The sequence below is a fragment of the Notechis scutatus genome, chromosome 9 (assembly GCF_049901735.1).
Source record: "Notechis scutatus isolate UNSWTSFEM ecotype Mainland chromosome 9, rNotScu1.2, whole genome shotgun sequence".
NCBI lineage: Eukaryota > Metazoa > Chordata > Lepidosauria > Squamata > Elapidae > Notechis > Notechis scutatus.
In genome coordinates this window covers 3,302,292-3,325,991 of record NC_142017.1, presented here as the reverse complement: position 1 = coordinate 3,325,991, position 23,700 = coordinate 3,302,292, and the positions used below count along the sequence as shown (strand labels likewise).

The 23,700-nt window shown below is 39.9% G+C and overlaps 1 protein-coding gene across 1 annotated transcript in view; it reads left to right on the top strand.

The window, feature by feature from the left end:
• The window catches only part of CDH13 (cadherin 13), a 411,322-nt gene that overhangs the window by 214,861 nt on the left and 172,761 nt on the right, over positions 1-23,700 (top strand). Inside the window, exon 5 of the mRNA XM_087971432.1 lies at positions 4,648-4,800. Coding sequence (XP_087827558.1) covers positions 4,648-4,800 — 153 coding nt within the window. The remainder of the gene's footprint in view (positions 1-4,647; positions 4,801-23,700) is intronic.

Sequence of the window (23,700 nt, the reverse complement as noted above, 5' to 3'; positions counted from 1 at the left end):
CCAAGGTGATGAAGAAAGCAATGAAACAAAAACATTACTGAACAGCAATTAAAAGCATCCATTAAGATGTGATCCACTTGCATGGATCAAGGAACTAAGGAACAATATTCTAATGCATAAACAGGATGCTCCTAAGGGTGAAGAAAGAGAATCAGTCATACTTAGGAAAGAAAATATAACTCCCTGGAACCACTGGTGCAATTTTTAGAAGATGGAAGATAGAACCATAAAGGTCTTCTACTCCAACCACTTGCTCAAGGCAGGAATTTTATACCATCCTGGTCAAATGGTTATCCAGTCTATTTTTTAAAAACTCCAGTGATGGAGCACCCACAGTTTTGGGAGGCAACCTATTCCACTGATTGATTCTTCTTGCTATCACAAAATTTCTCATTAGTTCTAGGTTGGATCTCTCTTTAACAAGCTTCCATCCTCTACTTCTTGTCCGGCCAACATGCCTACTCAGAAGCAAGGTCAAGGTTTACATGTACCGTAGAAACAGATGCTTGCTCCTGGGGAGGAAAGCTATGGCAAATCTAGACAGCATACAAAAAAGCAGAGACATCACCCTGCCAACAAAAGTGCAAATAGTCAAGGCGATGGTTTTCCCATTTGCAATGTATGGCTATGAAAGTTGGACCATAAGAAAGGCTGAGCGCCAAAGAACGGAGGCCTTTGAACTCTGGTGCCTTGGACTGCAAGGCGATCAAACCAGTCAGTCTTAGAGGAGATCAGCCCTGACTGCTCTTGAGAAGGCCAGATCCTGAAGATGAAACTCAAATACTTTGGCCACCTAATGAGAAGGAAGGATTTGCTGGAGAAGCGCCTAATGCTGGGAAAGATTGAATGCAAAAGAAGGGGATGGCAGAGAAGAAGGGGGCTGAATGGAGTCCCTGAAGCAGTTGGCGTAAACTTAGATGGACTCCAGAAGATGGTAGATGACAGGAGGATCATTGTCCATGGGGTCGCAATGGGTCAGACATAACTTTGTAACTAACAAGAAACAAAGTCCATAGCAAACATGTATATGATGTTAGTCTTAATCATGATGACTCTATGCCCAACCAAAGTTCTTCCCGCGTCTCTAGGGAGACCTTCCAGGTACAGTAATAAGAAGGGTAGAAAAAATGCTTCTGAGGTTGTCCATTGCTCGTTGCCATTTTCCAGCAGAAATATTAAGTCTAATTTCTACAAAACGCCTATTCCTTTTTTTGCAGCTGTACATGTTTAAATGCAAGCAGGGAAGTAGCTCAAGTCCTTTGAACTGCTATCGCCATAACCTCTGCATTCTAATTAGAAAGCATCTACATTTATCTCCTTTCTGCCAGCCCGTGGCTCCCTCTTGTGGCTCATTAAACCAAGCCTCTCCTTTTCCCCGGGTTCTTCCTTCTCTGTAATGATCAACACTGCTGTTCATGGCTTCCAACAGTAGGTGCGAAGTCACTCATTCCGGCTTGGATGGGCAGAGTGAACTCTTGACTCTTTGCTTGGGATGAGAAGCACGTTCGCGGGCAAGTTAATTTGTCATGCAGGTTTCTCTCCAAACCTCAATCGAGAAGGATGGTTAATTTGTTTTGCGGATGTTGAAGAGAAGAAGAGAGAAGAAAAAAAAGAGCTGGCAAGGATCAAAATTGCTCTAGCAAGAAAAGAGTGCAAATGAGGATATATATATATATATATATATATATATATATATATATATATATATATATATATATATATATATACACATATACATATACATATACATATACATATATACATACATACATACATACATACATACATACATACATACATACATACATATATATATATATATATATATATATATATATATATATATATATATATATATATATATATTTGCTGGGTTTGAAAAGGGCTTTCAATAAAATCTGCTTTCTTGGAAACTTGGTCTTTGTCTGTGGTTTTGTTACAGTGCTTGTTCTGTGATTCTTGCATGAGCCTCTGGTCTTGAAGAATTACCCAATATAGGTTGACCGAGTTGTACAGAGCTTCAGTCACTGAATTTAAAGAGGATTCATAGATCATGGTTCCCAATGGGTCAGTATCAAAATGAGAAGTAGAAATTGGCTAGCAACTAAAAGGTAGAGGATTTTTATCAGTATCCTAGCCATAGCTGCTGGAATATTGTAGACAGATAAAGGTAAAAAAATTGGTTTCCCTTGTCCAGTCATGTGCAACTCTAGGGTAGTAGTGCATGTCTTCATTTCTTAGCCGAGGGAGCTGACAATCATCAAGCAAAACTCCAAGGCAATTAGATTCCTCAAAGAATAGCTTTATTGCAAATATCATATTAGCAGGTATCTGGTGAAAACTGACTCTGAAAACTCCCGTGGTTTTCACCTAATTAAAAGTAAAAGATTTTCTACTTCCTCAAAACAATCAGTCACATGTTCCAATCATGGTGTGGTCTGACAGCTGGGTAGCATCACTCCACCTTCCTTCGACCAGGTGTGAGAATGACCTTGGTTCCCAAGAGAAAGTATTTTGTTTTGGCTACAGAATCCCCTCTATCTCAAATCCTCCCTGCCTATCCCTCAGCTCCAGTGTGGCTTCAGTCAGGTCAGGATTGACACCAGCATTGTTCAAAGAAGTCTCTGTGGTCATGTGGTGCACAGAACATTTGGGGCATCTCAGTGGACAGAACACTTCATGAAACTGTTTACCATCCCACTGAAGTGGTACCTATTTATCTACTTGCATTTGCATGCTTTCGAACTGCTAGATGGGCAGGAACTGAGGCAACAACAGGAACTCACCCCGTTGTGTGCTGCTGGGGACTCAAACCTGGGCTGTCAGCTTTCCAGCCGACAAACCCAGGATCTTAACCACTAAGCCATCGTGTTCCTCTTGTAGACAGATCCATCCAGTCAAATAGAGATTTATAAAAGTATAAGTGTCTTTGGAATGCATGGGATAAATTATCAGGAGTATGCAAATCAGCTTTGCCATGTTTCAAACTCTCCATTGAATTCAGAACTTTGGTTCCATCTGAGAATTTGAACCGATCCATAATATCATTCCTCAAAATGGCCTGATTCACTTCAGACTTCTGGATGAATTTGGAAGTGGGGGAAAGGGGCCTTGCATATAATCCAAAGTACTTGAATTGGTTTAAAGGCATTTAATTTGATTTGACAATTTGGTTCAACTTCCTGATTCAGTCTGGAAACTCTCTTCAGTTCAGAAATTCTGCCAAATTGCCTTTGAATTAGATCTCTGAAAGGCAGTCTAGCTTGTGACAGGTAAATAAAATGTAGGAAAAATGACTTATATGTATAATGAGACGCAGGCATTATATAGATTAATTGCTTAACATTTTCTGTCTGATAAGGAACCTTAGTCTCTATTTAATCCTTGTGAAACTGTGTTAAGCCTCTTAATATATTGCTTCTCTGCTATTTCATGATGTAATTCCTTCTTTTGCAGATAACCACTCTGAAATCATGTTAGTACTGAATTTCTATTTATACTTAACAGGGTAGTTTTAAGGATGAAAGAGGGGAGGGAGGGAAAATGAGGCAGGTTGATAAGTTGCTGGGAGAAAGGTAGGAAGTAATTTTTATAATTATATCCTCAGATGATGAGTGACTTTTTAAAAAAATGGTACATGTCAATAATCTGCAACCCTGCTTCATTTTAACAGAACTAAGGTAAAGGTAAAGGTTCCCCTCACACATATTATGCTAGTTGTTTCTGGCTCTAGGGGCCGGTGCTCATCTCCATTACAAAGCCAAAGAGCCAGCGCTGTCTGGAGACGTTTCCGTGGTCATGTGGCCAGCATGACTAAATGCCGAAATTCCCACCAAAGGGGTCCTTATTTTTTACTTGCATTTTTTTACATGCTTTCGAACTGCTGGGTTGGCAGAAGCTGGGACAAGTAACGGGAGCTCACTCCGTTATGCAGCGCTAGGGATTCGAACCGCCAAACTGCCGACCTTTCTGATCGACAAGCTCAGCCTCTTAGCCACTGAGCCACCGCATCCCTACTTAACAGGACTAGTATACTTTTAAAAATGAACGATTTTCATTTCACAGCAGTGAGCTTTCTAATGTCTTAATGGAGACATTAAGAAGTATAAAGAGTCCTTGTCTTACAATTCTACAATTAGTGACTGTTTGAGGTTGCAACAGCATTGAAAAATGTGAGTTATGACCATTTTTCACACTTATGACTGTTGCAGCATCCCCGTGGTCACATGATCAAACTTGTCAACTGACTCATATTTATGACGGTTTGCATTGTCTCGGGATTATGTGATCCCCTTTTACGACTTCTGACAAACAGATCAATGGGCAAGCCAGATTCACTTCACAACCGTGTTACTATCTTAACAATGGCAATGATTCACTTAACAACTGTGGCAAGAAAAGTTGTAAAAAGGGGGTAAAACTCTCTTAATGATGGAAATTTTGAACTCAGCTATGCTGGTAAATCAAGGAGTTCCTGTACTGGTAATTGAACAACCACCAATTGACCAAAAGTTACAACAATCCTAATGAGAGGGATTTAATATGGGTCCTTGTAATTGTGGCCATCACAGCATCTCTGGGGTCTCATGATTTGTGATTCTCCTGCTTGGCTTGTAATTATAATGATTTTGTTGTTAATTTTCCCAGGTGATAGACATTGACCGGCCGGAGGGTTCAAAGTTTCGAATTTTGGGGAAAGGAGTAGAACAGGAGCCAAAGGGAGTTTTCAAAATCATTGAGGGAACAGGAGAGGTCTTCGTAACACAACAACTTGATAGAGAAGCCATTGCTGCATATGAGGTGAGTCATCCTGGTTTGTGTTTATTTGACTGACTGATTGATCATTATATGTATGTATGTATGTATGTATGTATGTATGTATGTATGTATATCCTTCCTTCCAGTCTTTTTTACTGCATTAATGAGCTGTGTTGCCCTGATAACCCTGATACCTTGGTCTGCCAATAAATTAGTCTATTGTAACATGTTGGACAAAGTTGAGATAGGAAAGACATAATATTGAATATGACAAGGACTGCTTTAGAAATAAGTCTGTAGAAGTTCAGCCACTAGATTAATTCCTACAAAGCCATGACATTGACACAGATTAGACTTGCCAAGGAGAGAAACAAACTAGAACTAAGGAGAAATTTCCTAACAGTGAGAGCAATTAACCAATGGAATAGCTTGCTTTTAGAAGTTGTAGGTGCTCCGTCAGTGGAGCTTTCAAAAAGAGACTGGATAACTATTTGTCTGAATTGGTGTAGGGTTTCCTGATCAAGCAGAGGGTTGGAGACCTCCAAGGTCCCTTCCAACTCTATTATTCTATATTCTGTTGTTCTACAGTAATCCATACATCATGAGTTGAATGGCTACCTAACTTTTATTTAACTAGAGAACAGGAAATAACTGGTATTTGGTATTTCTTATTCTCAATTCTGTCTCTGTAGTCTCTGCTGCTTTCATTAGGTGGCAACTACTACACAACAACAGCTCTTTCTCATACTAAATCAAAGTAATATACTCCTTAGAGCAATTATAATACTTTTTCAATTTCTACACGGATTTATTTCTTTTGGCATGGCTGTTTTGCTTTTCCTTTCTTCCAGCTTTGCAAACCACGTTTAAAAAAATGCACCGTGTTAGATGAGCCAGAAAATAAATGCAAATGCATGCTGTCATTGCTGCATATTCTTTCTTTGTGGTCCATCATATAATTCTTCACACAGCAGGTTGGTTGGAGGCCCACTGAGCAAACTACAGTCACAAAATTCAGCCCAGAGAGAACACACAACTTGATTAGACTGTGTTTTTTTTTAAAACTGGGAGTTGCAATCCCTGGAGATTTTCTTTTTTTTTTTTTTTTTTGTGGTAGTTCATAGTTTATTCAAGGTCAAAGAAATGAAAGGCAATGCATGCAAAGGAAAACAGAGTTTCTGGCCTATATGGTTTGTGTTAACAGGAGCATGCAGGAAAAATAGTCCAAAATCAGTCCAAGGTTCCAAGAGCTGGATCATGGTTGTTCAACAGTCCAGAATTTCTTGAGCATGATCCACACCAATATCATGCAAGAGCTGGACATCAGTCCAAAGCCTTTAGAACATTTTTGTTCTCATCTCCTCTCTACTTGCCAGATATGTGAGACCTTACACCATTCTCATTTGACAACTCCAGTCGCTTAGGTGGTGGTGCTGTTTGATCAGCCTCATGTAATTCTTGGTTTTGTCACTCCTGAGGCTGACATTCCACAGATCCTGCTGAAGCAACTTCTCCATAGTCAGAAGCAAGAGTAGCAGATTCTCTGTGGAAAGGTACAGCTATTTTCTGAATTGTCAAGTACATGAAATGAAAATGTGATTCTCTGCAGAAGTGAAAATGATCAATGTGCCATGTAAATCTACTTAAACTCTACTAACAGAAAAGATGAACCCAACTCTTTCAAAAAGTAACCACAGTGAAGGAATATTTGTAGGACTATTCTTTCCTCTCTTATAAGTTTCACTGGCATGCTGATATGCACCAAGACACCACTAATCTAAGTGAATGGAAAAGCTCAAACCACTTCTAAATTGGGAGCACCATCAGTTACCCACTCCTGAACAGGGCTAGGACTCTTGTCCAAGAACCACAAGTAGTTTCTAAGAGGGTGATTTGTTCATTGCTAACACGGCACAAATGTCCCTTGTGTTGATCATTGATTAGATGTGCATTGGTTTGGGTCAATGTAGTAGAGAGAGAAAGACAGAACCTGAGGGTGGAGTCAAGTGAGTAATTGGCTTGGAGTCATTACATTCCCACAAATGATCTAAATGCAATCCCTCTTGAACTTGGTTGACTCTTATCTAGCACAAATTTAGTGCTGACTGTCAGTTGAGTTAGATCAGGGGTGTCAAACTCAAGGCCCTGGGGCTGGATCCATCCCGTGAGGTGTTTAGATCTGGCCCACGGGGCCTCCCTGGAAACAGTGTAGGACTGAGTTGCAGTGCCTCTCCCGAGCTCCATTTTCACTGGCATAGGGTTGCAGGAGGCCATTGCAGCCGAAAACAGAGCTCGGGAGGGCCACAGGCAGCACTTCCCACCTCCATTTTCCCTGGCAGAAGGGTTGCAGGAGGCCGTCACAGACTAAATGGAGCTCGGGAGCCCATTTTCACTGGCTCAGGCCACCACAGGCAACCCCAACATGAGTGAGCACCACCTTGGCCAAGCCCCCCTCCCCCCCCCCAAGGTCAAACACAACCCTGATGCAGCTCTCAGTGAAATCAAGTTTGACACCCCGACTTGGATAGATCCTTGTGTATAGGCAGGAGTAATAAATCACCTTAACTGGGACATAACACACAGCCCTGATTCTTTGCACCTGACAGCCCATCAAGCAATTCACAATGATACCTCAATCTATAAATAAATGAATGAATGAATGAATGAATGAATGAATGAATGAATGAATGAATGAACGAATGAATCAACAAGACTTCGCTCTGGCTTAACATATGTTTTAAAACAAAAGCCAAACACTTTGATCAGCTGCTTCGATAGAGGGGGGGAAAAAGCCGTTTTGCGCATGTGAGCGAACGCACATTGTGAAACAGATCGATGTTGTCTGGTCAATCCCACTGACATCTCATCTGAGGCACCACTTCAGTTCAGTGCTTCATTTAAAGGTGGGCTCTTTGATCCATGTTCCATCAAACCCAGAGGCCCTTTTAGAGCTCTGCGCAGCTCTATTATTTATGAACCCATATTTGCAAAGATATAAACCTTGCTCAAGGCAAGCTATTGCTGTATCTTGTCCATCTAATTGGAAGAAAAACCTTTGCCTCTTAGGGAGAAAATACAGCATCTTTCTAATTGAAAGCAGTAGCGATATTTACTACCGAAAGTTTTAGTGAATATAACATAAGAGTGAGTTAGTACCTTCCTCTTATTCCCTGTTTATTACCCTATTCTGCGGATACTCTTAAGCTAAAGGAAAGGAAAGAAAGATAAACTCACAACAAAGGTCACTGCAATTTAAAAATAACACAGGGAAGGAACTCCTATTAATTAAGATAATTAATCTTCCTCTTTTCTGCTAGATGACATGGATTTTCATACCTTTGGTAATTTATGAATTACCCTGCTCATCTTGGTAAACAACCTGAAAATTTATTCCATAAATGGTAATAATAAATTCAACTGTATGGATGGGAGGTATTAATACATTAAGCACCTGGCATTTGTGACAGATAATTTATAGTTAACTATCAGGTTCCAAAGTCATTTCATTTCTTAAAATTGAAAATGTCTTTTCGCTTCACGGAGGATGCTTAGCAAAATTCAGAGTCAACAAAACCCCTTGATTACTGCAAAGTATTTTTTTTTTTTTGGCACTGTAATGTGAAAAATATGAAAAACTAAAGCTATTTTAAGAAGAGCCATTATTATTTTCCGTGGATATTGAAAGTGAAATCTGGTTTCGAGGAATTAATTCGTTTTCTGTTTGGACTGGGATGAATGAAAGGCTAAGGAAGGAAGGAAGGAACCGATGAAAAGGTTACATGGTTACAGAAGTAAGAGTCCTTGTTTACCCAGAAATACAGTCCTTTTGTGACACACTGGTGGCGCATCTAATGTAACATCTCATCCCCCGTGGTGGACCATCAGACCAAGAAGCCCACAAGCAGGGTTGAAGACAACACTTCTGTTTCTTTTTTTCTTTCCCCCAAAATCAGCACTTCCTGCTTTTAAGCACTGAGGCTCTGTTATGCAAGCACTTAAAAGTTAAAGTTTTTTTTTTTAAAGTAAGACCACACCTGGAATGCTGCATCCAGTTTTGGTCACCACATTACAAAAAGATGTTGAAACTTTGGAAAAAGAGCAGAGGAAAGTAATTCAAAGGATTAAGGGCCTGGAGACTAAAACATATGAAGAACGGTTCCAGGATATGGCTAATCTAGAGAAAAGAAGGTCTAAGGCTGATATGATAGCAGTGTTTCAGTATTTCAGGGGCTGCCATAAAGAAGAGGAGGTCAACTTATTTTCCACAGCACCAGAAGGCAAGACAAAAAACAGTGGATGGAAACTAATCAAGGAGAGAAGCAACCTGGAATAACTATTAGCGAGAAAAATTAACCATCATAATGGCTTGCCTTCAGAAGTTGTGGGTGCTCCATAACTGGAGGTTTTTAAGAAGAGACTGGACAGCCGCTTGTCTGAAATAGTATAGGGTCTCCTGCTTGAACTGGAAGTTGGATTAGACGACCTCCAAGACCCCTTCCAACTCTATTCTGAATCAAACTTACTATCAACCTGTAAAGCATGCCTGTTTCCAAGTTGCCATAAGCAGGGAACCAGAAGTACATTCCACGCTTATCTTACAAAGATTGTAGCTAGGCTACCGTCTTCTGCTCACAAAAAACCCTTCATTGGAGAGTGTAATTGATGACACCCATCATGTGAACTTGCTTTGTTGGAGAATATGATGTATGACACACTCAGGGGGGAGGGGGGAAACAGGATCACAGGTGGGATAATGCCGACATGTTGCTCCTAATAAATCTTTAGGATTTTTTTCAAGGCTCATGATTTAATTAGGGCAATCTCCAGAACCCTGACACTTTACTAGAGTGAAAAAAATTGCACATTATTATTTTTTATTTCCTAACTACAGTAAGACACGTTGACTGTAGTTCCTCCTTTGGGCCAGATCTTCAAAATCCTTCATTGAATACATTCCACAGAGGTCACTGTAGCTGTTTTTCTAATGGTCTCAAGTCCTTAATCTCATAATCATCCCGCTTAGCCTAAATTGGGGTCTTCAGCATCATGGACAGGTCACTGTGGAATTTCCAGGGACACTTCCTAAGAAACCATCGACAAAACTGATGCTTGAAGTGTTGTCAACGTAATTCAGTTGAATCTTTCCTGTCGGTGTCATTATCAAAAGCTCAGGATTCATGTACAGGGAGACAGCATGTCACCAGCAGGCTAGAGCGGAAGAACAGAACAAAAGGATTTAACCATTGATTTCATGGCTGCTTTCCGCGAACTTTTGTTTTAAATCTGCAACTTTCACAGGGGAACAAATATCAACTGTCATTAAAGAAGAGGGTTTCTGTTCGTCAAAACAAAGATTTAATTTTGTCAATGCTGTGTGTGTGCGTGTGTGAGTATATGTATTTGTGTGTGTATATATAGAGGGAGGGAGGGAGGGAGGGAGGGAGGGAGAGAGAGAGAGAGAGAGAGAGAGAGAGAGAGAGAGAGAGAGACCTTTCATGAGTTTTTATGGAGGGGGAAAAATGATGAATGCTTGTGTCATGGTACATATGCACATTATGATGTTACATGCACACATGAAAGGGGCGGGGCTTTTAATGCAATCACACAACATTGATTTCATCCTGCTTAAAAACCCTCCAGCTGACTGGCAGCCTTCCTTTAGACTGGCCATTTTCCTATCTTCTTTAATATCCGCCATTTATTCTGCTTTGGGAACATCCTTTATTTCGCTCTGATTGCCTGTGTGTTGTGTGAGACTTTCTGGCCTGAATCCATTAGCCGTGGCAGCCAGATCTAGCACTCCCTGCTTTGCCATCAAGCTTTGGCATGAACAGATCCTTCTCCTTCAAGCAAATTGAGTAAACAATGGCTTCCCAGAGCGAGGGAAGAGATAACTTTTCTGGAACAAATCTATAAAGCCGGATGGCAGGATTTCAAATTCAGACACCTTTTTATCTTCAGGTAAAAAGCAAAAGATCACCCTTCTGCCTTCAGTGGATGAAGAAACAGCAGGAGCATTTATTATGTTATATAATCAAATTTGACAGGAAACATGAAAGCACATTAAGAGTCAGTTAATGGCCTAGGAACATTGGATGCTATTTTTCCCAGAGCTAAGCAGAGTTGAACCTGATCTTTCCCTCTATACAAAACACCGATGGGGTTTCCAAGAGGAAGACCTGAGCTGTCATTACAATAAATAGGAAGGTAATGATCACAATGATGGTGTTGCCATTAGATGAAATTCCAATGGTTGCTTAGATATTATTTTTCTTCTGGTAGCCTTCTTACTCTGGAGTATGATGTAATTTCAGGTATACAGATAGATGGATTTCAGGGGAGATCAGAACAAAAATGGAGAGATATAAGAAGTGTCAGGGCTCTGGCAGTTACCCCCATTTAAATCGTGTCTCAAGCCAGACTTCTGAAGTTTAAAGAAGATTTATTAGGAGTAAACATGCCGGCACTGCCAACTCTGAGACACATCACTCATTGTCACCCTTGACCCTGGTTTTCCCCCATCCTCTGGGTGTATCATAAGTCATATTCTCCAATGGGACACATCTGTAGCAAAGAGTCATCAATCATACTCTCCCGTTAAAATTTTGCATGGCAGAAACTTCAGTCACCTAGAAACTATCTTTGAAAACATTTATGGAATGCAAGATGCTCACTGCTCCCCCCCTTCCTTTCTGTTGACAACTTTAAAAAGACCACAGAAATATTTTATGAGTTGACAAAGAGGCTGTACATATATACAAATGCAAATGTATACATTTTGCACTGATGTGTGTAGAGCCCCTGGTTTTGCCGAATGGTTGCTTACTCAAAATGTCATGAGGGAAGGAAATGAAATAGAAGGTGGTTAAAGATGTGGAGCTTGTCAGCTGGATAGCTGACAGCTCAGGTTTGAGGTGAAATGGAGTGAGCTTCAGTTCCTTGTCCCAGCTGTGCGCATCTAGCAGTTTGAAAGCATGCAAATGTGAGTAGATAAATAGGTACCACTTTGGTGGGAAGGTAACAGTGTCCTATGTGCTTTTGGTGTATAGCCACATGATCATCAAAATTGTCTTTGGCAATGCTGGCACCTTGGCCAAGAACAGAGATGAGTACCACATCCTAGAGTCAGACACAAAACCCTTACCTTTACATTATATGCAAAGTGCTTGCTCTATATGCAGAAGCTACTAGGTGTACCACACACCTCTCTAGTTTAAAAGATTAGAGTACAGGTATTGTGTTGTGATGGCCTTCTGAGAAAGAGGTGCTTCTGGTCAGGCCCAAAGAACCAAGAACGACATGTGAAGTTACTTCTGAGTTGTTCTTTATTGTGGTTCTCCTACAGACAGAATCTTGCCAGACTAAAGCAACTATCTTGCATACCTATAGCTACACTCTTCCTGCCTACCAGGCATTCCAAGCTCTGCTGTCTCTTTGCCTCTTGGATGGATCCCCTCATTCCTGGAATTCTAGACTACGTTCTTCCACACTTTTAGGCAGAATATAATAATGGATCACTATCATAATTTGGTCATGTTCAAAACACATTGGGCAGCAAATATTTTCCAGTGGTTTTTATCATCTGTAGCATCTTCAGCATCATCCCAATGGACATTTGTGATCTTAAGATCTTCCTTAAGGGATTGATGTCAAGTTTTCCAAGGCCAGCCTTATTTCCTCGTGTGTACTAAATTTGATCTTTGTAGTATCTCTTCATTAGTGATGTAACAATGTATAGACAGAGGCATATTCTGAGAGCATCAGAAACATCCTAGGATATGTTTAACATTACCTGCTCCAAAAATGTTTCATGAGCATTTGGTTCAGATAAGCGTTGTTTCAAATAAGCTTTTGAGATGTACTGGAATAATTGAGAATGTGATGGCCCAATATTTATGGATGATACCAAGTTGTGGAAGGGTTTTATATCTGCTTTGAAAGAGGCACAAATTGAAAATGGTAGTAACATCTTAGCCAACTGCTGGGAAAAAGCTGAAGACAACCATTTCTTCTGAAATCTCCATGATTATGTACTTGTGGTTGTAATGGTTCTAAATTGGCGCTGAGTTCAATTGCTGGAATTCCTGTACTCCCTTCTTTTCTTCTTGATAAATCTTGCTAAAGAGACACTTCTGAAAATGGTGCTTGGGATGAATAACTTTTAGTTTTAGGCAGCTGTCAAAGAAACTGACAACATGGCTAGACATTATGAATTTCTGGTTTCTCCTCTGGGTGCAAGAAAGCAAAGGGGATTGACACTTCTGGAGTAAAGATGTAGTAAGCTCATAAAATGAAGAACTGATGGGATCAAGGCTTCTCCAGCAGATAAATTAGCCAATATCAAGGAAGACACCCTCCTTTCTAGACTTATACATCTTCTTCCTCTTTTCTTCTGAAATTGCTTACAACTCAGATCCTTCTCTGAGAATCTCATGGATTTCTCATGAATATCTTAAACTTTATATCAGGACTCATTGACTGGCTCACATTTTTTTCTTGAACTTTCCTTTAGGCTGCTCCCGAATCTTGGGAATAGGCTACATTGATTATGCTATTAATAAGCAGCTATTAAACATTGACATGTCTATCAGTTTCTCTTTACTTTTCCTTGATGTTAGACCTACAATTCCATTCTACCAAAACAAATGATAATCCTGTTGGTTGTAGAAAGGGTAATTTAGCTAGGCACTACAGATTGTCCTTGACTTACAACCACAATTGTAAGAGAGTAATTAGGACTGCAGAAAAAATGATGGCTACCAACCTGCCTTCCATTGAGGACCTGTATACTGCAACTAGTCAAAAAGAAGACTGTGAAAATATCTACAGACCCCTCACATCCTGGACATAGTTTCAACTCCTACCCTCAAAATAATGCTATAGAACACTGCACACCAGAACATCTAGACACAAGGACAGTTTTTTCCTGAATGCCATCACTCTGCTAAACAAATAATTCCCTCAACACTGTCCAACTATTTACTATTACTATTACTATCACTATTAATCTTCTCACCACTCCTTATCACCCATCCCCTCCCACTTGTGACTGCATGACTGTAACTTTGTCGCTTGTATCCTTCCGATTTATATTGACTGTTTCCTAGTGTGATTTGATTGCTCATTGTACCCTATGACTATTGTTAAGTATTGTACTTTATGATTCTTGAGTCTTGACGAATGTATCTTTTCTTTTATGTCCACTGAGAGCATTTGCACCAAGACAAATTCCTTGTGTGTCCAATCACACTTGGCCAATAAATAATTCAGTTCAGTTCAGTTCAATTGAGCCCAACATTTCTGCTGCTCAGCAAGACAGTCTCTTGTTCCTTTTTGTGACCTTTCTTGCCACCGTTGTTAAGTGAATGACTGCAGTTGTTAAGTTACTAACACAGTTGTTAAGCCAATCTGGCTTCCCCATTCACTTTGCTTGTCCGAAAGTTGCAAAAGTTGCAACATCGCATGACCCCAGGACAGTGCAACCATCATAAATACATGCCAGTTGCCAAGCTTCTGATTATTGAGCACGTGACCATGGGGATGCTGCAATGGTCGTAAGAATGAAAAACGGTCGTAAGTCACTTTTTTCAATGCCATCGTCAGGGTTCCAGCAGTTACTCCAATTAAATCATGAGCCTTGAGCGATACTCCCAAAACTAAAGAGGATTTATTTGATGGTAACATTCTATGTCCGGCACTAAACTGGGCATAGCCAACTCAGATAAGTAATTCATGTATGCACGTTTTATAGTTGACAGCCATTGTAACTTCAAACAATCATGGAACAAATGGTTATAAGTCACCTCACAATCAGGAGGTTGTGAGTTCAATCCCAGGTAGAGGCTAATATTTGCTCCTGCTTGAGTAGGGGGTTGGACTAGATGACCTCCAAGGTCTCTTCCAACTCTATTATTCTACGTTCTAAGGACTATCTGAAGGCAAATGAAATGCCAATGACACACCTGAGGTTTCCCCCTCCTGGATTGATATAGGTTACTTAGGTGTTGTCCAATCCGGATCATGGTACAGCCAATTATAAGCTAACATTAACATTAGGCAAGGAAGATAAACCTCCTTATAGGACAATTCTCGTAAATTAAAATCAGGTTCTCAGAACCTAAATGGAGAATATCTTTCGGTTATTTTACAGTCTATATTCCTGGCAACAGACATTGCGAGTAGACAGATCAGGCTCACTCCCCTTTTAAATACATGACACTTACACGGAGGAGTAATTTGGCGTAACCACCTTAATTTTGCATATCGTCTTTCATTTACTATAAATAGCTCTCAGCTCCTGATTAAATGTTATTTGAACTCAGCAGAGGCCTCTAGCTTCTTATTTCTAGGTTCCTCCAATATGTTCCCACCAATCTACCACCAGGATTCTTTTGGCTGCCAAACGCATTAAATAAATCCATCTAACACTGTGATGTAAGCGCACATCCTTTGGAATATTTTTGTCCAACATCATCACTCCACCTTTGCTTGCAAAAAGAAATAAAAAAGGGAAAATAAGTATTTTTCATCTGAAATAAAAAAAATCAACACCGCTTTTCTCTTTTCTTTTTTTGTTTATCAAGGGAAAAAGTAGATAGGAATCTCTTAATCTTTGTACTAGCTTGAAAAAGATGAATGGGGGGAAAGAGTCATTAAATGTTTTCCCTTATCTCCATTGAACTGTACAATGAAAGGAAGAGAGAGAGAGAGAGAGAGAAATCATCTTGTTAAAATGAAAAACAGCACCACTGACTTCCAAAAAGATATAGATACTTTCATCATAAATCTGTGCTCTCTTTTACAAACTGTTTGATGGAAACGAATACACACACATTCCTCCAGACTGAATTAGAGGTCATAATTTAACCCTGAATCCAAAGCTATTCTTATGATTCTAAATTAAAACAGCCAATTTCCATCCGGGAGAGGTTTGGAAAACAATGGAAAGAGATCATTCTGTTTTTCCCAGACGACTTGAGTGGGTTATGGTAGGCAGAAGAATTTCTGTTAATTCTCCAAGGGCAGCCATCCATCTTTGAAGACAGGAATTAAGATTAATAAAAATGTAATCTAGGTTCGCTTGTTGAGTTAAGCAACAGTTTGCTTATCTATGATTTTCTAGATAAAACATCAGTTGAGTTGACACAACATGCTTGACTATACGTCATGGTTTATAAATCGTCATGGATTAGATTTGAGGAGAAAACACTGAGCCAAATTCAGATCACTTGCATTATGGGTGACTGTAGTATCTAACAATTCTTTCCCCCTACATGGATCTAAACAAATCCTTTTATAGCCCATTTCCTGAAGCAAAGTTCTCCAATAAAGTGAGGCACAAGTCAGTTAAAAGCAGCTGAGATAAAGCCTCAAGCATCACCAAATCCAAGTTGACCTTCTTAAATAGGTGTCCCAAAGGTGCTTTTTCAGTAGGCAACTGGACTTTCTGGTTTTCCTTTGAAGGCATTTTACTTCTCATCCAAGAAGCTTCTTCAGCTCTTCTTAAATAGGATAAGTTTCTGTCCAGATTGGACCCATTAAATGCTTCCATGCTTGATGGAAGGGTCTGGCCAGGGTTTTCAGTCAGCTTGGATTTAATATCACACAATGATTTGTGGAGTTTCTCACAAATAGATTTTATAGGTAGATAGATCAGGGGTCCCCAAACTTGGCAAATTTTAAGACTTGTGGACTTCAACTCCCAAGATTCTGGGAGGTGAAGTCCACAAGTCTTAAAGTTGCCAAGTTTGGAGACCTTTGAGATAGATGATAGCTAGCTAGCTAGAAGATAGAGATAGATAGATGATAGCTAGCTAGATAAATAGATAAATGGAGAGTGATGTAGTGGTTAAGACATCAGGCTAATGAGTTCTAGACCTGCCCTAAGCCCAGGGTGACCTCAGGCCAGTCCTTCTCTTTGAGCCCTTAAGAAGCAGGCAATGGCAAATCAGGAAGTTGTCCAGACAGTCACTAGGAGTCAAAAAAACTGTCTTGAAGGCACAAATAATAATAAAATAGTGGTGGAGACACTATATTCATATCATTTTTATGTCCATGTCACAATCTGTTTTAAATAGATATTTTCACCATCCAGCCTACCACTGGTCCAGTTGTTAATTCTAAGAGATGGGCAAACCAGCCCAATTTGATCCAGATCACCAGTTAAATATTAAAACATTGATTCATTTTGATACCGAGGATCAAAGTGATTTGAAACTTCAAAACTCTTTGATCTAGAACAGGGGTGTCCAACCTTGGCAACTTTAAGACTTGTGGACTTCAACTCCCAGAATTCCTCAGCCAGCAAATTCTGGGAGTTGAAGTCCACAAGTCTTAAAGTTGCCAAGGTTGGACACCCCTGATCTAGAACATTGATTCACTTAACTGAATTTTGAAGTATTGATTTGGTTGGGGAAATTTCCTTTTGCAGGGGCACAAGAGCTACCCAAACACTTCGACAACTTCAGTTGATTCAACTACTCCTTTTGGCTAATCAGAGATTTGATCAAATCGCCTTCCAACTGAATCTTTGCCTCAAATATTTGCACAGTCCAATTGGTTCTTAAGCTAACTTTGCACAACAAATCACACTGATACTTAGCCCACTAAAAGGGCAGGATGAACATAATCTTGTAAATCCTGAAGTGTGTAACAAGGTGCCATGGGATAAAAAAAAAAAGACCGGAGTGATGCATTACTGTTTTCTTTGATTCTGAGAGTTTGTTTTGATCCTGAAACATAGTTGCAAAAGTAAATAATATTTACCTTTTATCTTTCATTAGCTCTGAAAGATTGGGAATATTAGAAAATAATGTGCTGCAGTAAATTAGAAGAATCCACAAGAAGAAATTAAGATATTCAGGGCTATATCTCTACATCTTATTGTTTGCTTTTCTCTCTTTCCCTTGTTTGTAGCTATTGATCAATGTAGTGCTTAGAACATGCAGAAAAAGCTTTGAAGTTTTAGATGCAAGTGTGTCTAATTTTCCACCTCTTTTCTTGGCTGAGCCAGCTGAAGTAAAGTGTAGCAGCTAACTTAATGCCTAAATCCAGATTGCTAAATTAATATATCTAAAGATGATGAAACACCTCAGATAATCACCTTGTATATTGAAGGGTTTTAAAAGCAAGATGTCTTTTGACAGGGGGGCGGGGATAATGCTGCCATGGGCAACAATACTTTCAATGAACTGCAGTGGAAAAACCATTTGTTACGTTGCTGTAGGACTGTGAATAATTGCAATGTGAGCATGTCAAGATACACGTATTTGTTTACATATGTATCAATATCTCATACACCATCTTAATTCCTGAGACTTGTGACAATTCATAACACAAAAGGAGAAAATTAATTAGTTGATGCATCCATAGTAATTAGTATCAATTAACATTCATAACAAACAGAGGCATTCTATCACATGTTAAAAACAGGTAGCCTTAGTTTGTGAACACTGAAGCAGTACATAAGTCTAAGTGCTATTTTGTCCCAGTAGAATTTTAGCAGCTTCTGAAGATGCTAAATTTTTGATATTACCCTGCAACTATCTCTCTTCTGGTGTTTTAGGGGAAATTAGATTGTGTGTTCCCCTTCCAAAAAACGATAGCACCACTTGAAATGAAAGAGAAGGACGGGCAGAGAGCCTGGGGAGGTGGAGTCAAGAGAGTAATTAGCCTGGAGTCATTATATTCAGAGGTGGCATTCAGCAAGTTCTGACCAGTTCTGGAGAACGGGTAGTGGAAATTTTGAGCAGTTAACAGAAACAGCAAATACCACCTCTGATGGCCCCGCCCCCATCTATTTTCTGCCTTCCAAGTCCCAGCTGATTGGCTGGTTCTTTGGTTGCCCTGCACAGGAGAACGGAGCTGGAAAGCAGGTTAGTAGGATGGGGAGGGAATGGTGATTTTGCAGTATCCTTCCCCTGCCATGCCCACCAAGCCACACCATGCCCACCAAGTCATGCCCACAGAACCGGTAGTAAAAAAAAATTGAATCCCACCACTGATTTCATTCTTACGTATGATCTAAGTCCAACCCCTTTTGAAATTTGTTGAGTCTTAGCTAGTGCCAATTTAGTGCTGACCATTAGTTGACTAGATTCTACAAGAGGACATCACATCTAGGCAAACACTGCAAAGTCCAGTGAATTTAAGGAAATAAATAAGTTAGGAATGAGAGTTGACCCATCTGTGCCTTCTTAATGTCATTTTTTTTTTACAGTGCCATGAATAACAATAGCTTTCCCAGAAATGACATATGGTGCCCCCAAACAACGGAAAAGCCATCATTTTTTTATTATTATTCAAGAAAAATTAGGATATAATTCATGGATTCTGCCACGGAGCAGTGCTATTAAGAAGTAAGAATGGATGTGGAATGGTGTTTTGAATTTTTCCCTGTCTCTCTGGAAATTGCTCGACCGTGATTGTTCACTCTATAGCATTGCTAGAAAATTCTCTAATAAATTCTTGGTGAAAATTAACTGTCAGTCAGTTCCACCAAGAACTATAGCTTTTTATTGGTGCCATTAAGTAACATGCTATAATTCATAATATCATGTTTTACCAACACCTGTAGATTTATTTATTTTTTTGCTTCATTTTTAGCTGCAGTTTGGTATGGATATAGTCTTGAAGGTATATTTTCAAATTATATGAGGTACTGCGACTATATTGCACATTATGGTTTTGGGTAATAAATGTGATATTTGTTTCTATTTTTCGTCTAACCATTCTGTTCTTAATAGTTTCAAAAATGGCCTCTGCATTCAATTTTTGTTGTGACTCATAGTTTTTTATATAAATGAGTTTCACCTCCTAAAGACCAGCTGAATTTCTATTAAGGTAAAATTTGCTTTCAAATTTTAGCAAACCCAATTCCCATTTCCTGGACTAATGCACAGATTGGACTTCAATTGCTCTCTCCTTGGTTTATTTATTTATTTTTCAGCTTCCTATTCGGGTTGACTCAAGCCCTCGCCAAGTGCTTATAAAAACATGAGTTTTAGATTAAAATGTGTGTGAGCATTTCAGACAATTCTGGGTAAACGTGCGCTTTTTAGCAAGCTTAAGGTTGAAATCCTTGCCATAGTGTTTTTTTTTTGTTGTTGTTGTCATTACATATGCAGTGACATTTTTATTTTAAAGATACAATGCATTATGGAAGCTGGCAGGTTTTTTTTTTTTTTTTGAATTTGCCCCTTTCTCTTCACAAAACACCCTTAGTTGTTACTTGTCTCTTTTGGGAATTTGAGAAGAAAGCTGTCAGAATCCTGTCAACTGAAAGAGACTCTCTCCATTGTCAATTAATGTCATTAATAAGCTAAGTTTTTTTTTAATGTCCAGGCCTTGTAGTTAGGAATGTTCAGTGTTCCCCAAACCCCAAAAACTTTAACCTTAGACTGTCTACTATTGACCTCACCCCTTTCCTAAAAGGTCTGTAGGGGGCGTGCATAAGCGCACCAACGTGCCTACCGTCCCTGTCCTATTGTTTCTTTTATTTTTCTTGTATGTATCCATGTATTCATAACTATGTTTTTACTTATCTTGTAAGAGAAATCAGTTCTGAATAGCTAAGAGAATAACCAAAGACACCCTGATTTTCCCGTCTTAAGGAAAGAAGGGCAGAAAAGGAAGTGGAATAAAGGTATATTGAAAGATAGATTAAAAACTGGAGCTGAGCACTCCTGTATTTTTAATCATTCAGGGATCCAGATTCTCAGGCCACTAACTTTAATGTTGCCATGCTGGGAAGCTTCCAACTACAGATGCTACTTCTTTACTTCCCTGTTGTGAAGGAATGTTAAGGCTTGCTTTAAATCAAATATTGAAAGGTTTACCTTTTTGGAGTCAGTTATGCGTTTCTTCAAGTCCACATTTCAATAATCAACAGGCTATGCGTTGTTTCTGGTCTAAAGGAGTCCATAAAAGAGCCTGCACAGTTTTAAGGATAAGATTTGTTGCTCTATTTCTCTTCCTTAAACATTTGGCAACTTGAAGACTTGTGGACTTCAATTCCCAGAATCCCCCACAAGTCTTATCATTGCCAAGTTTGGAGACTAATGTGTTAGAGTCTGTTTTTTTTTTCCTCTCCCTTGCTGGGTTGAGTTTCAAGATTATATGGCCAGTATGTTTGCTGAGAAATAATAATATCTATATATATAAAAGTGAAAGACCACTCACTCTTCATCACAAAATCTCCAGAACTGTAAAGCCTACAAACTTGAAATCTGGCACATATGTTCCTCTTGGCGTCTTGGTGTTCACTAAGAAAGGTTTTTTTCGAAATGACCATCAGAGCATTAGTATTTCATATATTATTAAAATTATTAACATGCTCTGATGCTAAGGAGTTCTACTCCCCCTCCCCACCTGAAAAGAAATCTGTTCCAAATGCAAAACACAAGCAGAGGAGAGGAGGTTCAGTTTCACTTTCAGAGTGGCAAGCAGCTTTAGTACAGTTGAGCTAAGCCACGCCCAGGCTCCTTGCCGTCTCCTTGCTCACACAGCAAATACTCTTTCAGTTTCCAAACCGTCCTCAATTCTCTCACACACTGACAGGATGCCAAGCAGATGAATACCGATGGATGCTGGCAGGCAGAGGCACAATTTCCCCCCACTTATTTTCCTCCCCCAAAAACTATGCCCGACCACAAAGCGAAGCAAGGGTATCGAGCTAGTATGAAACTAAGTACTTTCCTTTGGCTCTTGTCACTGTGCTAGAGTAGCAGGAGGTTTTGTTTAGTCATGCCTAAATCTGTCTTTGATTCAAACAGAGATTAATTTCTCACTGATTTAGAGTGATAAGTGTTGGCCCACAGTACACAAACAAAGCAAAACATCCCCGAAGAGTTTTAATTGCTCTTCATTGCGCCAGCTTTCTTCTCCTGAATGCTCCTTTTACGGTAAGAGGTCGCTTGGTTGAATGAAACACCAGGCTACTAAGGCATGCAGGAGTTGTTCTCCAAGCACATTTTATTAGAGTCATACTGTTATATATTTGTTGAAGATTTGGGTCGAGAAGCTCTGGCTGTTATGTTGTTTTCCTTGCCACTCCTAAGAATTCTTCAGAGGGGGAAAAATAACTTCCAACGAAGAAGAAAATAATGATTGCAGAAAGCACATTCCATTGGCGCATATCTGCAAAAATGATTGGTTTACAAAAATTAGTATTAGAGTCTCTGATTGACACTATTTGTCCAATGTATTTCCAGTTATCTGTTCGTTCTTTAAGGAGAAGTATTAAGGATTGATTCTATTATCTTTATCCTCCATGGCAAGACAGAACATAACAAAAAGATTAGGGCTTCCATTATGCAGTTGTAGCCATCATCTTGACATTTTTGAACCTCCTATTGAGATGCCTGTTCCTTTCTTTCTTCCTTCCTTCCCTCTTCCTCCTTTCCTTTCATCTTCCCTTCTTTCCTCTCTGCCTCCCTTCCTCTTTTCCTCCCTCCCTCCTTTCTTCCCTTCCTCCCTTCCTTTCATCTTTCCTTCCCTTCTTTCCTCCCTCCCTTCTTTCCTCCCTTCCCTCTTCCTCCCTTCCTTTCATCTTCCCTTCCCTTCTTTCCTCTCTGCCTCCTTTCCTCCTTTCCTCTCTCCCCCTTTCTTCCCTTCCTCCCTTCCCTCTTCCTCCCTCCCTTTCATCTTTTCTTCCCTTCTTTCCTGCTTTCCTGCCTTCCCTCTTCCTCCCTTTCTTTCATCTTTCCTTCCCCTCTTTCCTCCCTCCCTTCTTTGCTCCCTTCCCTCTTCCTCCCTTCCTTTCATCTTCCCTTCCCTTCTTTTCTCTCGCCTCCTTTCCTCTTTCCCCCCTCTCCTTTCCTCCCTTCCTCCCTTCCCTCTTCCTCCCTTTCTTGCATCTTTCCTTCCCGTCTTCCTTTCCTTTCCTCCCTCCCTCCTTTCCTCCCTTCCCTCTTCCTCCCTTCCTTTCATCTTTCCTTCCCTTCTTTCCTCCCTTCCCTCTTCCTCCCTTCCTTTCATCTTTCTTTCCCGTCTTCCTTTCCTTCCTCCCTTCCCTCTTCCTCCTTTCCTTTCTTCTTTCCTCCCTGCCTCCTTCCCTCCCTCCCTCCCTCCCTCCCTTGAAAGCCAACTGCCTCTTTCTCCTTTCAGGTATAATAAGTGGTTGCCTCCCCAGTCCCAGACACCAAACAATGAAGACAGATATTTAAGCCTCTTTCAATCAAAACTGTTTGCAGAGTAGCAAGTAAATGAAAATTAAATGTCGAGCATTCATCTTGTGTTTAGGTAAAGTAAAACGATCTGCATTAGAGTCTATTAATGTGCAAGAGAGTTATAACTGACTCCATCTGGGCTGTGCGCATTAGATTTAAATGGAAGGGGCTTTTCATAAAGCAGGAGAGATGTTGAAAGAAGAATGATTTCAATTATTTCCTAATCCAGGGTTCATCGTGCCATGGGTATATGTGATAAATGGCCGGTCAGTCTCTCAGCAGTGATAACTCCAAGAATTGAATATCAACTGCTTTCCAACAGAACCTAACAAATTGTCACACTTAAGATCTATCTGCCTCTCACAACTTTTGAATGAAAGGTTGGGGAGCATTTTAGAAAGACCCCAACAATAGCAACACTTCACATCATGATAAATTCTGTCTTTTATACTTCTCCCTTTTCCTCAAGACAGCAAAAAGTTAGCTTTTCAGTCCCTATGATTAGAGGTAATATACCCGAGATAGCTCAGATTTGGCAAGATTTCTCCTGAATGCCGGTTGTTGAGGAAATATTGCAAGGCAGGCAAATTGTGATTTGTTGACCTATCAGCTTTTATTACCACCCAAAGAACAGACTATGTCCCTCCGCAGGAAGCTGGGAGATACTTAAAGACAATCACGCGTTGTTCTGTGTTATTTCTCAACGGGGTTATAATGAAAGGTATTCTGGTTTAGCGGAAGCTGAAAACGTGGTGTCCCTCTCCTTCAAGCAACT